This window comes from Tasmannia lanceolata, unplaced genomic scaffold, assembly GCF_043159265.1.
Source record: "Tasmannia lanceolata isolate RefF3 unplaced genomic scaffold, GAP_Taslan_0.1 ptg000018l, whole genome shotgun sequence".
Lineage (NCBI taxonomy): Eukaryota > Viridiplantae > Streptophyta > Magnoliopsida > Canellales > Winteraceae > Tasmannia > Tasmannia lanceolata.
The window spans coordinates 9,228,119-9,241,901 of record NW_027518695.1 but is presented as its reverse complement, the minus strand read 5'-3'; the positions used below and the strand labels follow the sequence as shown (position 1 = coordinate 9,241,901).

At 38.6% G+C, this 13,783-nt stretch overlaps 3 protein-coding genes across 3 annotated transcripts; 2 read left to right on the top strand and 1 right to left on the bottom strand.

Moving 5' to 3' along the window:
- Nucleotides 1–6,497: 6,497 nt before the first annotated feature.
- Nucleotides 6,498–7,226, bottom strand: LOC143851418 (18.2 kDa class I heat shock protein-like). Its single transcript, XM_077360846.1, has one exon. The coding sequence runs from the start codon at nucleotides 7,139–7,141 to the stop codon at nucleotides 6,656–6,658; it is 486 nt and encodes a 161-aa protein (XP_077216961.1). The 5' UTR covers nucleotides 7,142–7,226; the 3' UTR covers nucleotides 6,498–6,655.
- A 2,073-nt stretch (nucleotides 7,227–9,299) lies between these two features.
- On the top strand, nucleotides 9,300–9,958 carry LOC143851251 (17.8 kDa class I heat shock protein-like). Its single transcript, XM_077360602.1, has one exon. It carries the CDS (start codon nucleotides 9,392–9,394, stop codon nucleotides 9,803–9,805), a length of 414 nt encoding a protein of 137 aa, XP_077216717.1. The 5' UTR covers nucleotides 9,300–9,391; the 3' UTR covers nucleotides 9,806–9,958.
- A 152-nt stretch (nucleotides 9,959–10,110) lies between these two features.
- Nucleotides 10,111–12,351, top strand: LOC143851250 (uncharacterized). The gene is made up of 2 exons (XM_077360601.1): nucleotides 10,111–11,653; nucleotides 11,936–12,351. The coding sequence occupies exons 1-2, from the start codon at nucleotides 10,678–10,680 to the stop codon at nucleotides 11,971–11,973; spliced, it is 1,014 nt and encodes a 337-aa protein (XP_077216716.1). The 5' UTR covers nucleotides 10,111–10,677; the 3' UTR covers nucleotides 11,974–12,351.
- The last annotated feature ends 1,432 nt before the right edge of the window (nucleotides 12,352–13,783 follow it).

Genomic DNA, 13,783 nt, shown 5'->3' with positions numbered 1-13,783 from the left:
AATAAATTTGTGGCTACTACGCAACAGGGGTGCTCGACTATTTTAGATCATATACGATAGTGGTATGACTAGGGGTGCAATTTACCATATAATGGGGTCGGGATTGGGTTGATTCCAAATTGAATCCCTAGGTAGGAGTTGGACTGCCTATATTGGCAGATAAATTTCTTAGTATAAGTCCACCTGCGAAGCAATTAATGATAAGTTGATGATGAGGGCCCTATGGAAGCCATGAGTTGTAATTTGAAAGGGAGTATGACTGGAAAGTAGCCTCATCTCCTAAGTTGTTTGAACATGCCAGCTACAAAAGTGGAGCTTCTTGTCCATGATTTTGATTAAAAGAAACACAAAACAATATGGGTGTCCCTATATTGAGCCCTTTTGACTAGTGGGTGTTTTGTAGTACGTACCATTGTTTCAGATGGACCCACTCTCTCGGAAGGTAATGGTAGGTTCCACATTGATTATAGAGAAACCCTAATAGTCATATATAATGCAAGCTAAGAGGACAGTCCCCTTGATGGGGAGAGCTGATAGAGAAACCCTCATTGATTGTGCAAGCTAATAAGACAGTCCCCTTGATGGGGATAACGCATGTGAGTGATAAGAGACTCCAATGGTAGCCGACAAACGACACCTGATGTGATCGGTTGCCATAAATGCGTGCTTGAGATTAAGCTTATGTTGATCTTACTCTTGGTACAAGTCCATATAAGACGTTAAAAGTATAGTTCAAAAACTCAGAAAACTCAAATACTTTGAGCCGAGTAGAGTTAGCTGAGACTCCGGAAAAACATGGAAAATAAAACCTCTCAACTCAAAATCCAAAGTGAGCTGAGGATATTATAGTAGGGATTTTTGCTTATTAGTCCCTACATAGCAAAATAATTGCTTATTAGTCCTTAAGAAAAGCATATTATCCGATTAGTCCTACTTTTAGAAAATATTTGCTAAAATGTCCTTAAAACTTACTTACGTGAATTTTCACCGTTAAAAATTCTAAAATGGCAAATTTACCGCCAACCACTTTAACCCGTTTTAGCGTATTTTGATTTCCCTTCCAACATTTTTGGAAAAAAAAAAGGAAATAAGAAAAAATAGTATCTCTTCCAAAAATTTCTTATTTCTTACACATAAAAAAAGATAAGGTAAACCAACCCTATTCAATTTTCTAGTTAAGGACCTTTGGTTTATGATGGTATCCCTCTAAATTAATCACACATAATTCCACTCTTAAATCTTTGAATGAAAAAAATTTCCTTAGAAATAATTTTCCATCAGAGATATTTTCTTGCAATCCAACCAAGATAGGAAATTCTTGGAAAAGTTTGAAACGAAAAATATTCCTAAAATTTCTTAGTTTATTTATCTATGAAGAAAAGATAACCCAAACTGACCCTATTTAAAAAAAATTTAGAGGGATTTTCAATTTATTTAGTTCCTAAAATGATTTTTATGTTGAAGGATTTTTGACGAGAATATTGGAGGAGATAATATTTTTACTTGTTTCCTAGTTTTTTTTATGAAAATACTAGAAGGGAAATCAAAATACGCTCAAACGGATTAAAGGGGTTAGGGGGTAAATTTGTCATTTTAGAATTTTTAACAGAAAAAATTAGAGTGAGTGAGTGAGTTTTAGGGACCTTTTAGCAAATATTTTCTAAAACTAAGACTGCTAAGATAATATGTTTTTCCTAGGGACTGATGAGCAATTATTTTGCCATGTAGGGACTAATCAACAAAAATCCCTATATAGTAAACTCGAAGAGTAAGATAAATACTTGAAAAAACTCGAACTCAAGACCTGGCCCGAAAATGAGCTTAGTAGACTCGATAAAAACTTAAAAAACCTGGAGCTTGAAAGCTCGATAGATTACAAGCTTAGAAATGTTAAAGATAGTATAAAATTAACAACTTAAATAGAAAAATAGTTAAAAGTGAGAATACTTAATTAAAAATATTAAATTACTAAAATGTTATAAAATAATAATTTATTTTGACACTTCAAGATGGAAATCATGGTTATCAAGAAAAGATATAAGAGTTAGAAATCTATAAACATGCCCAAAAAAAAAAAAAAAAAAAAAACTAGACTTTTTAACACAACATGGTTAAAAAACACTAGCAACTTATATGCAAAAGTTAATAAAAAAATGGTGGAAATACTTATATTTTTGTTTTTTTCTCTGTTCTTCTCTACTAAAGTAATTTTTGGAGGTGGGTCTCAAAAGAGAACAAATCTCTCACTCTATCTCTCTGTCAATGTCCACAACAACTTAAAGCAGTTTTTTCAAATAAAAAACTGGAAATGTTATCAGCACTACTGTATTTTGATGAGGGCACTCCTCACTTTATTAAAAGTACGGTATGGCCCGCACAATAGGATGATCTAAACCGTCCATTAGATGGGCCACAACCTAAATAGGTTGTGCCATAAAAACCATTTCCATAGAGGGTTGATCCTAACCATCTATAGATTGGAAGGTTTGGATAAATCTATGGAAATGATTTTTGGGCACACCTATTTAGGTTGTGGCCCATCTAATGGACGGTTTGGATAATCCAATGGTGCGGGCCATACCGTACTTTGAATAAAGTGAGGAGTGCCCTCATCAAAATACAGTAGTGCTGATAACATTTCCCTAAAAAAGAAAAGAAAAAGAAAGAAACATGACTTCATTAGATATCGTCACTTCAATGATGAGCTTCACATACATTGTATATGATGTGTGGCCGTATAAACCTGTATTTTTCAAAAAAGAAAGGTGCCACCCACTCCATAGGATGATCCAAACCGTCCATTTGTTCCGGCCATAACGTAAATAGATTTCGCCTAAAAAATCATTTCCCTAGGATGATCCTAACCCTCCGATCTATAGAAGTTTCTATATATGTCACTATTCCCGAATCAAGGGGGAGTACGTCAAATGGAATAATTTCTTAGATACATTACTGTATCCCCAAGGGTTGGGCCACTTTTTATAGGTTAGTTGAATCTCTATGCCCAGAACCCCGATTCCAATAGTGAATTATTTGATACTTCCTAAAAAGGTTCATGGTTAAATCTCTCCATGCTGCATTCTATGCCAATTTGGCATGAAAGAGAGTGGGCTCTTTTTGCATTAATTGCTACTCCATTAATTGCTCTTCTTCTTGGTCAAGTAACAAAAATGTTCTATATTTTCCAGTACATCATTATGGCTTCTATAGATCGGAGGAGGGTTAGGATAATCGTTTAGTGACTTGTCTAATTACCTTATTATTACCCCTGTAATATTCTAATTTTCCAATTTTACCCCAAGTAGGGCTAGTGGACAGAAACGTCCCTAGGAGTTGGGTGTTTCAAGAGTAAATCAGATCTTGGCCTATGCTTAATGAATTCATATATATGATATATAATGAAATCTGAGAAGATTTCACGTAGTGTAAAGGCCAATCCTCACAGCAGGTGATCATGAATATTTTACGTGGTACAAAGGCATTGCCTCAAAGCAGGTGCTCATGAGGGGTGCGACTCGGGCGGGCTCAACCCGGAAAAAACTCGGGTTGGGTTGAGTTCAAGTCAAGTTCGGGTTGGTTTTTTCAACCCGGGTTGAGTTCGGGTCGGGTTCGGGTTGAGGGCTTGGGCAACCCGACCCAAGTTCAACCCGAAATTTTTAATATTTTTTTTTTTTAGTTTTTAAGCTTAAAATCTCGGGTTGGGTCGGGTTCGGGTTGGCAAAAAGGGGTGCTCGGGTAAGGTTGAACCTCGTCGGGTCGGGTTCGGGTTGAGTAAATGGTTGCTCAGATCGGGTTCGGGTTGGCCTCAACCCGAACCCGACCCGCCCGAGTTGCACCCCTTTCATGATCAGGTCATGAGTTCAAACCCAGTAACTCCTTGATATTAAAAATTCAAGAGTAACCCAAAAAAGGGCCCCATGCAAGGTCATAGTTCAAAACCCAACAACTCCTTGATATTAAAAATAAATTCAAGTGTAACCCAAAAGAGGGGCCACAACGCCAAACTTTTAGAAAAAAGAGGGGGCTACATATGAGGGGAGTATTTAAATAACACCCTCAAAAAATTTCAGCTTTTGGGATAGGCATTTATCCTCATGGATCTTATCTCTATCTTGATCTTGTCATTGTAGTGCTTAATTGTTACTAATGTTTCACACTTCCCTCCCAAAGTTTTTAGTCCCAAATTGGAAAGTGGAGAAAAAGTTCTTTGGGTATGTATAGCATCTCACTTCTCTTGCTTTGTGAAAGAGTTAGAAGAGGAAAAAGCAGGCCCTACATGCATGAGTCGCCGAGTGGATCCAGTGAACTTTGGCTATATTAAACACGCGCGCACCACCCGACCCGGCTTCACCAGTCGCATGTGTCGCGCAAATCTTTTTTTCTTTAATTTTTGGGAGATTTAAAAGGAGGGCAAATGTGTACTGAGGGGGTGAAACTACATTGCCATAATTTTTTTTATCATGTTGAAATTCATCAAATTTCATCGTAAAGGATAAATTTTAGTGGTGAAGTAAGTTTCCATCTTTAAGAGGAAACTTTCATTGTGAATTTACGCGCGGTTTCCACTGTCGTTAAGGCTCTGTTCACTTCTTTTCCCCGGAAAGGAAAGGAAAGGAAAGGATCTCGTTTTCCTTTCCTTTCCAGGTGACATGGCGGAAGGAAAAGGAATCCAGGGAAACTGTCAAGGAAAAGGTTTCGTTTTCCTTGGAAAGCCTCTTTCCGATATATTTAATCAGAAACCAAATCTCGAGTAATAAGGAAAAAGTCAATTTCCATGTCATTTTCAACTTTTAAATAAGTAATTCCACATCTGATAATATCTTTCCCTGGAAAAGAAGTGAACACAAAAATTCTGTCTTGTCAGGGAAAAAAAGGCTATTTTCCAGGGAAAACAGCACCAGGGAAAAGAAGTGAATAGGGCCTAAGTAACCGGTATTCCACGGAAAAAGGTTTCCTCTTAATGGGCGTATTGAAGGGGGTTCCTTTACTAATTGAATGAGTGTTTTAAACGGGCACTTTTCTTTTATACTCCGGGATTCTAAACTCCTCGATATTAAAATCCACGTGACCAATTCAAAACAGGGGCCCACATGTGCCATATGTATGGCCCACATGTGCCATATGTATGGCTAACCCAAACCCAAAAAGAGTGCCGGAGGTGAGTGGAGTGTTGAAGTGTAAATGATTAAATAACACCAACTCATACCAGCTTAATCTTTTGGATGGAGGTGCAACTCGGTCGGGTCGGGGCGGAACCTTTTTTCGAACCCGAACCCGACCCAAACTGAGTTTTTAAGCTTACAAAAAAACAAATTTCATAAAAATTGTTAGGTTTCGCTTGGGTTGGGTTCCCAACCCGAGTTGGGAAAACTCAACCCGACCCCGACCTGAAGTCGTCGGGTTCAACCCCAGTTGCACCCCTACTTTTAGAGTTGTCGAATTCTAAACTCTACGATCATGCAGTTCTTCTGGTCGTTAGAAATTACTAGAAATCGATGATGCGTCGAGCTATTGTATCATCTTCTTTCTCTGTTGTATACTAGGGATGATTGCGTTTAGGAAGTGATGATGCTGAGCTGTTGTACCGTGGGGATGATTGTGTCCCGACCGGAATTAATTTTAACAGTTGCAAATTCACCTTAAGGGAGAGCTATTTCAAAAATAGAAACAAGCTGTGAGCCCTCTTTTAAATTTTGAAGAAAATCAACAGAAATTAGCAATGTCGAGATTTCAAATCAACAGATTCATTCAGCAAGAGTAAAGCCCTTATGAAAAGAAAACAGATGCAGAAGAAAAAACTGCAAAATCCGACTGGATATCTCATAAAAAATGAGACAGAGATAGAGAGAGAGCAAAATGCAGAACTCCTGTTTTACATCTTTTTTATTTATTAAAAAGCATAGCAATAATAGGCAACTGGATAAACAAAAGTTGGCACAAATTGCAGTGTGTACGCTTCCCTCAGATTGATGTACATGATCTTGGTCCCATACCTCACGAGGCCAAAGCCAATACATGTCTACATACAAGCAATCAACTATTATGCTTTTCTTGGCCAAAATGGATTGAGTTCCAAGTAACAATGACAAGTGATTTCCACATTGGGTTGATTATTTAATACGGACATACGCCTAGATAGCACACACTCTTCATTCATTTGATTTCTAGTGGTACTCATCCCAGTTTTATTGTTATATATAAAGTATAAATTCATTAGATTAATGAATATGAAATGATTATTATTTTTTAAATATAAATTATAAATTCATATGATTAATGCCTATGATATGGGTTGTTCAAAGTCCTTTAAAAGGCTTTACATATTAGCTTTCTCGTCTCATGCCAATCATCTCGATCACTCGATAGATCAATACCCTATAAACCAGCTACTCCAGAAGAACTCAAGTCACCTTTCAACAATCAATTTACCCCTATGTTCAGACACACACAGACACAGACACACACAGCTCTGCAGTTGGGAAAAACAAAAACAAAAATGCAGAAACGAGTAATTTTATTACAAAATACGGGCTCTTACACATTTCACACAAAAAAACCAGAATACATAGTAGGAAGTTCTTTATAAAAAAAACACAAAACACACTAGTAGAGTTCATTTTAACAAGTCACATACTCCAAGTTCATCAAACATCTTTCAACCGGAAACATCAATCGATTTGACCTCAGGCTGCTTCACTTCTTCCTTAGGCACCACAATAGTGAGCACTCCATTCTCCATATTAGCCTTAACCTGATCCACCTTAACATTTTCCGGCAACCTAAAACGCCTCAAAAACTTGCCACTACTCGTCTCAACACGGTGCCATTTATCAGTCTTCTCTTGTATCTCTGTAGTCCTTTCTCCACTTATCTTAACTATATTCCCTTCCTCCACCTCTACTCTCACCTCATCCTTTTTTACCCCCGGAATATCAGCTATGAAAATATGAGTTTCTGGGGTTTCTTTCCAATCGATCTTAGGGTTAACAAATGCTGCAGTTTCGGGAGGAAGACTTGGACGAAATGTGGCTAGGGTGGATCGACCAAAAGGAAATCCTTCGAAAGGATCCCATATGTCTAGAGAGACAGGATCAAATACGTTGGTTCTTCGACCACCGAAGAAGCTAGGAATGATCGACATTTGTTTTTGGTAGTCTGGGAATTTTAGAGACTGAAACTGAAGAACGTGTATAGGCGAGATATATTTTAATGGTGAATGAGAAGTGCCCGAAAGACTTATAAATAGGGGATGGAAGGATGAAGTTCGTTCTACGAGCTTCTACCACCTTAGCTACGTGTTTACAGGGGATGGAAAGGTTCTTTCGTGTTGTTTCCAGAGAAGACAGCTCAGAGAGAGACTCTTTTTCTCTTTTGTTATTTTTCCTTTTTGGGAAGATAGGATAGGAAGTTCTTTCTACGACCTTCTACCCACTTCTTTAACGTCATCATCCTAGAGACAACAAGTTTTCAGTTTTTTTTTTTTCTCGAATTCGTCCAAGGCCATTAAACACAACCACCCCAGAGTAACGAGGCCTTATTATATGAGTACGACTGTACGAGAGAGAGAGAGAGAGAGAGAGAGAGAGAGAGAGAGAGCATGCATGTAAAATCAAAACTAGTGAAACATCATTAAGTGACTCGCGTGGTCTTATTGTCATATTAACCGAACATCTCATGGGTAAAGATAAATGGCTCCAAAAACCAAAAAAATCTACGGTACTTTCTTGACAAAGCATTAAATGAGGCTCTAGGAAGAAATTTAGGAAGAAATTTAGTTTCCATTTGGATGCACGGATATGACTGAATACAAGTGGCAGAACCGAAAGAAGTGGGGCCAATAAATCTAAAGCGGTCTAACAGCTCCTTCTTTTTAGCAATATTCTTAGGCTGTGTTCACTTGTTTTCCCGGGAAAGGAAAAGAAAAGGTTTCCTGAGAATCAGACGTGACATTAAGAAAAGAAATCCAGGAAAACTGTGTAGGAAAAGGTTTCCCGCGCCTGTTCACGTGTGCAGGAAAAGGTTTACCGAGAAACTGCTTGCCCACCTTTTTCACTAGTTTTTCCGGGAAACCAAATCCGACCAAAATAGTGGGATTTGGTTTCTCACACTTGTGAGAAAAGAGACATTTCCACATCATTTTTGACAATTTCCATATCATTATTTGACATTTTTCACCTAGGCTTGTTTCTTTCTCAGGAAAGCAAGTGAACACCAGGAAAAAATAGGCTGTTTTCCAGGGATTTGCTTTCCCGGGAACGCAAGTGAACAGAGCCTTAGGAAATGTATCCCCCTCTAAACGGATCAAATCCCACCTCTTATTGGTTTATGTGAGAATGGCTCCTTGGGCCCGGGGGGGAGGAGATTATCATTTGATTCATTTCCCTATTCTTATTAAATGCCATTTTTTTTTTAGTTTGCACCATTTCTTGCTTAATTGTTTTGTATTTATTATTATGAAAATTCAATATTGATTAAGGCCCTGTTTGTTTTGTATTTGTTTTGGTTTTTGAGAACCGACTGAGTCCAAAGCAGTTTATCGGACTCAAAATTAAGGCCCTGTTTGTTTTCGATTTTGAGAAGCAATTTTGAGTCAAATGTTGATTATTGGACTCGATTGTGAGTCCAAAACCGATTATTGGACCAAAATTAAACTTGTGGCCATTATCTCATTAAACTTTGATCATTCATACACCTATTATTCATCATAAAACAAAAGTTAGAAGCATAATTACTTTCCAGTAATGTAGATTACTCAGAGCAATTGCCCAAGTTTAGGCTGATCAGGTCTGTTGATTTTGTGGGGCACCACAAGGCTGGCCTCTTCTTGTTTATCCCACGCCATGAGTGAGAAAATAATAAAAGAAACTCACTTTTATGCTCTTTTCCTGAAATAAACTTTTTAAGTCCATTTTTTTTTTTTTTTGGGTTTATGTAATTAGAACCGCTGATCTGAACCGCACTTACACCATATATAACCGTATGCCATTGAGAACACCGTGATGGGACAAACCTAGGTTCCTTATATTCCTCATGATGGTCTACAATATCAACGGTCTTGATTTCGTTTTTCCCTTAGGCCAAGAAATTGTCTTTTACGAGTCATCCTAAAAGTGATTTTTGCCTAGTCGATATCACGAAAATTAGCAGATAACTGTTCCACCAAAAACAAGCGGTCCATTGCCACGTAACGGGAAAAGCTTAGCTTTCTTTCTTTGAGAAGGTAGTAGAAGTCTGTAGCTTTTAGACTAAAATATAAGAAAGAAAAGCCCCGAAACTTCAAGATCAACCTATCTTATTATAAATATATACATTGCACAACTCAAAACAAAGCAATACGTCCAGTGTTTGAACTCTGAAATTTTCACTCTCTCTAAGTTTTACTCCTACTAAGATGTCGATCATTTCTCGTCTATTCGACCCCTCCTCCATTGAAATCTTGGAACCTTTTACATCCACTGAAAGATCCGGATACGCTAATGTTCAGGTGGATTGGAAGGAGACTCTCGAAGCTCATGTGTTCATTGTGGATCTTCCCGGACTTAAGAAAGAAGACGTGAAAGTGGAAATAGAAGAAGGAAGAATTCTCAAGATAAGTGGAGAAAGGCCACATGAGAAAGAAGAGAAGGACGAAAAATGGCACCGAATCGAGAGGAGTAGAGGCAAGTTTGTAAGGCGGTTCCAATTGCCTGAGAATGCAAAGGTTGATCAAATCAAGGCAACAATGGAGAACGGTGTTCTCAGCATTATAATTCCAAAGGAAGAAGTGAAGAAGCCCCAAGTTAAGACGATTGAGATATCTGGTTGAGTGGTTTAGCTGTGATGGGCTGAGTTTTGTGTTGATGTAGTTGTGTTTGTACTGGTGGTGTTTCTTGTTTGTGTTGCTTAATGTGTGATGTAATCTATGTACTTATAATGATAAATAAAGTCACCGTTTTCATCCAAACAGAACAATGAAGAACATAGTAGGAAGAGGACATGAACCTGTTAACGGCAAGTGCAGCTCACACATACCTTGTATAGCTTATTGCCATTCCACATATGCCTTGTATTAAGTTATTGCCTCTTCACCCATACCTTATATAGAAGATTACATGTACGGGTTTCCATTCTCCTTGTATGAAATCCCCTGATCAAGGGATTAGAGATCTTTGCAATATATATAAATGTATATGCCATGTACACACGAAAATATACAGTGAAGAAAGCTTTTCTACCATTATAAATGTATATGCCATGTACACACGAAAATATACAGTGAAGAAAGCTTTTCTTCCATTACCTTGTTCGGTTATTCACATGGTATCAGAGCTTTAAAGCTCGATCCATCTGTTCTATTCTTTCTCCATCCATTCCTTGCAGCAGCCGCAAGCGACCCCACAGATCAGATCATCTACAAAGGATTCCTCTCAGAGAGCGATCCAATTTCTCATTGATCATTTCACTGCTCCTTACGAGAACACCGAACTTGCCGGATTCAAATCTCCCACTGCATACTCTGTTTTCCATTCAAAGCCCTCTGGTTCTGCATCCTTCCATCGTGAAAACAGTCACAGCAAAGACTTTACCTCTGTTGCGATTTCACCCATTCTTCTCGCCTACTTCAAGTCATATTGGTAGGTGTTTTCTTATTTCTTTAATCCCTTCAAATTGATATCGACACCACCTTGTATTTAAGATATGACTTCTGAAATCGCCCAACCAATTTCTATTAAGCTGGATGGAACAAATTACAGTCACTGGTATTTTCTTATGCGAAGTTTTTTGAAAGGGAAAGGTCTTTGGAAATATGTCACTGGCGACACTAAACTCCGTGCAAAAGATGATCCAAAATTTGATGATTGGGAAATAAATAATAATAAAATCCTTATGTGGATCGCTGATACTGTTATCCCATCTATCAGCATGCAATTTGGGAGATTTGAAACTGCCAAAGATGTATGGGATTTTTTGTCTCGCCGGTATGTGCAATCTGATTTTGCTCGGAAGTATAAGTTGAAACAAGGTCTTCGTTCACTAAGGCATCAGAAGAGCCAATCTGTTTCAGAATTTCATTCCCAAATGACTGTAATATGGGATGAACTAGCTCTTATGGAACCCAAATGGACAACTGATGCAGAATTGTGGTACAACTATCGAGAAGAAATGCGGTTAGTACAATTTCTAATGGCTCTTCAAGATGACTTTGAGACAATCCGTGCCACTATTCTTCATCGCTCGCCCCTCCCAATTGTTGAAAGTGCTTTATCAGAATTACTTGCTGAGGAGACCCATAAAGGTCTTCTTCCTAATCCGGCTTCAGTCTTTGCTGTCGCATCTCATCCAAGAGGGAATTACTCAAAGGGAAAATCAACTCAGGGATATCAAGATATGTCCAAAATTCAATGCATCTACTGCAAAGAATATGGACATATGGTTAAAAATTGTCCTTCACCTACCTCTAACAATATGCGCAACAAAAAGAAGGGGATTACTCGCTTTGAGAATGCTTATGATACTCGTCTAGCCGCAACGGCTTCATCTGAGAAGGCTCCATCTGCTCTTTCTTCCACTCATGGACAACTTACAACAGATATTGTACAGGAAATGATTCAACAAGCTATCTCACAGATTGGTAATATCACTCCTACTGTCTCTGCTCTCTCGGTACCTTCAGGTATTTATTCAGATAATTGGTTTTTTGACTTTGGTGCTTCTCATCATGTCCTATGATATGTACTCTTTCCAAAATCCTCGACCGATTACTTCTCCTGTCATTTATACTGCAAATGGATCCACTATTACTGGTAGTCATATTGGGACGATTAATTCATCTTCCATGCTTTCTTTGCCTGATGTTCTTCTTGTTCCTCAACTCTCAATGAATTTAATTTCTGTAGGCCAGCTATGTGATCATGGTTTTGATGTCATATTTTCCTCTTCTGGTTGTATTGTACAGGATCACTTGACGGGGAAGCAAGTTGGGACAGGCAGTAAAGCTGGTCGATTATTTCGCCTGGATGCACTTCATCTTTCTCCTACTCTCCGTCCCTCGCTTATAGCTGCCTCCACTCCAGGATCCTCTTCTTTCATGTCATGGCACTCTCGACTGGGTCATGTTTCCGCACCGCATCTCCGTTACATGATCAATAAAAAGTTGTTAGGACCAGTACAAGTACAAAAAGAATTATGTTGCGTTAATTGCAAACTGGCTAAACAACCAGCATTACCATTTTCTAGAAGTACCTCTGTTTCCTTATTTCCATTTGACTTAGTACACTCTGATGTTTGGGGGCCTACTAATGTCTCCTCTATGGGGGGTAGTCAGCACTATGTTATTTTTCTTGATGATTACTCTCGTTATACTTGGCTTTATCTGTTGCAGTCCCGTTCTGAATTTTTATGTGTTTATATTGAATTTGCTACTATGATAAAAACTCAGTTTTCCAAATCCATTAAAATTTTTCGTTCCGACTCCGGTGGAGAATACATGTCAACTGCATTTCATGCATTTCTAAAAAATGAAGGTACTCTTCTCCAGTTGTCTTGCACTGATACACCCGAACAAAATGGTATAGCGGAACGGAAACATCGTCATATTATTGAGACGGCCCGAACACTACTTCTCTCATCTTCTGTTCCTCGTAAGTTCAGGGGTGAAGCCGTTCAAACTTCAGTCTATGTCATTAATCGGATTCCCTCATCCATCACTGCTGGTGTGTCCCCTTTTGAACGTCTTTATCACTCTCTTCCCGACTACTCTGAATTTTGAGTGTTCGGATCCACATGTTTTGTACATCTTCCTACACGAGAGCGACATAAGTTGAGTAAAAGGAGTGCCATTTGTGTGTGTTTTAGGCTACGGCATTCAACAAAAAGGATATCGTTGTTATGATCTTGAAGCAAAAAAATTAAGAATTTCTCGGCATGTTGTCTTTTGGGAAAAAATACCATTTTATTCCCTCTCCTCAAATCCATCCTCTGAATCTCCTCAACCTGTAGACCCCTTTCCTGATTTTCCTTCCGACACCTCTTGTGAGTCTCCTATTCTTCCGAATCATCCTACAGCTTCTGATTCTGCTATTGACCAGTTTATACCGAATACCAACGATGCTGCCTCTACAAGTGATCCCTCACATGTTGTTCATACGCATCACTACCCGCAACGTGAACACCATCCTCCAGCCAAGCTTAAGGATTATCATTATTTTTTATCTACTATTTTGTCCCTCCACGAACCTCAATCTTACCGAGAGGCTGCCTCTGACCCAAAGTGGCAGCAAGCTATGATAGAAGAGCTTACAGCCTTACAAAATACTAATACTTGGGATCTTGTAGATCTTCCTCCTGGAAAGTCTGTTGTAGGATGTAAATGGGTTTATAAGATCAAAACCAAATCCGATGGATCTATTGAAAGGTACAAAGCACGCCTTGTTGCTAAAGGGTTCACCCAAGAGTACGTAATTGACTACGAGGAGACATTTGCCCCTGTTGCTCGTATGACAACTGTACAATCACTTATTGCTGTTGCCTCTACTCGACACTGGTCGCTGCATCAAATGGATGTTAAGAATGCATTCCTAAATGGTGATCTTCATGAAGAAGTATACATGAAGCCTCATCCTGCTCTTTCACACAAGTCTCGACAAGTTTGCAAACTTCGCCGTGCCTTGTATGGTCTCAAACAAGCCCCTCGCTCCTGGTTTGAGAAATTTCGTACTGCCATTCTACACCATGGTTTTTCTCAAAGTGCATATGATTCTGCTATGTTCATCCAAAGATCAACTCGTGGGCTCGTCATTTTACT

Excerpts from the sequence above, each read along its gene's own strand:
- LOC143851250 (XM_077360601.1), top strand. The coding sequence starts at position 10,678 with ATGACTTCTGAAATCGCCCAACCAATTTCTATTAAGCTGGATGGAACA. Across the intron at positions 11,654-11,935 it reads TGCTCTCTCGGTACCTTCAG|GATCACTTGACGGGGAAGCA; the intron begins GTATTTATTCAG and ends TGTATTGTACAG.
- LOC143851251 (XM_077360602.1), top strand. The coding sequence starts at position 9,392 with ATGTCGATCATTTCTCGTCTATTCGACCCCTCCTCCATTGAAATCTTG.
- LOC143851418 (XM_077360846.1), bottom strand. The coding sequence starts at position 7,141 with ATGTCGATCATTCCTAGCTTCTTCGGTGGTCGAAGAACCAACGTATTT.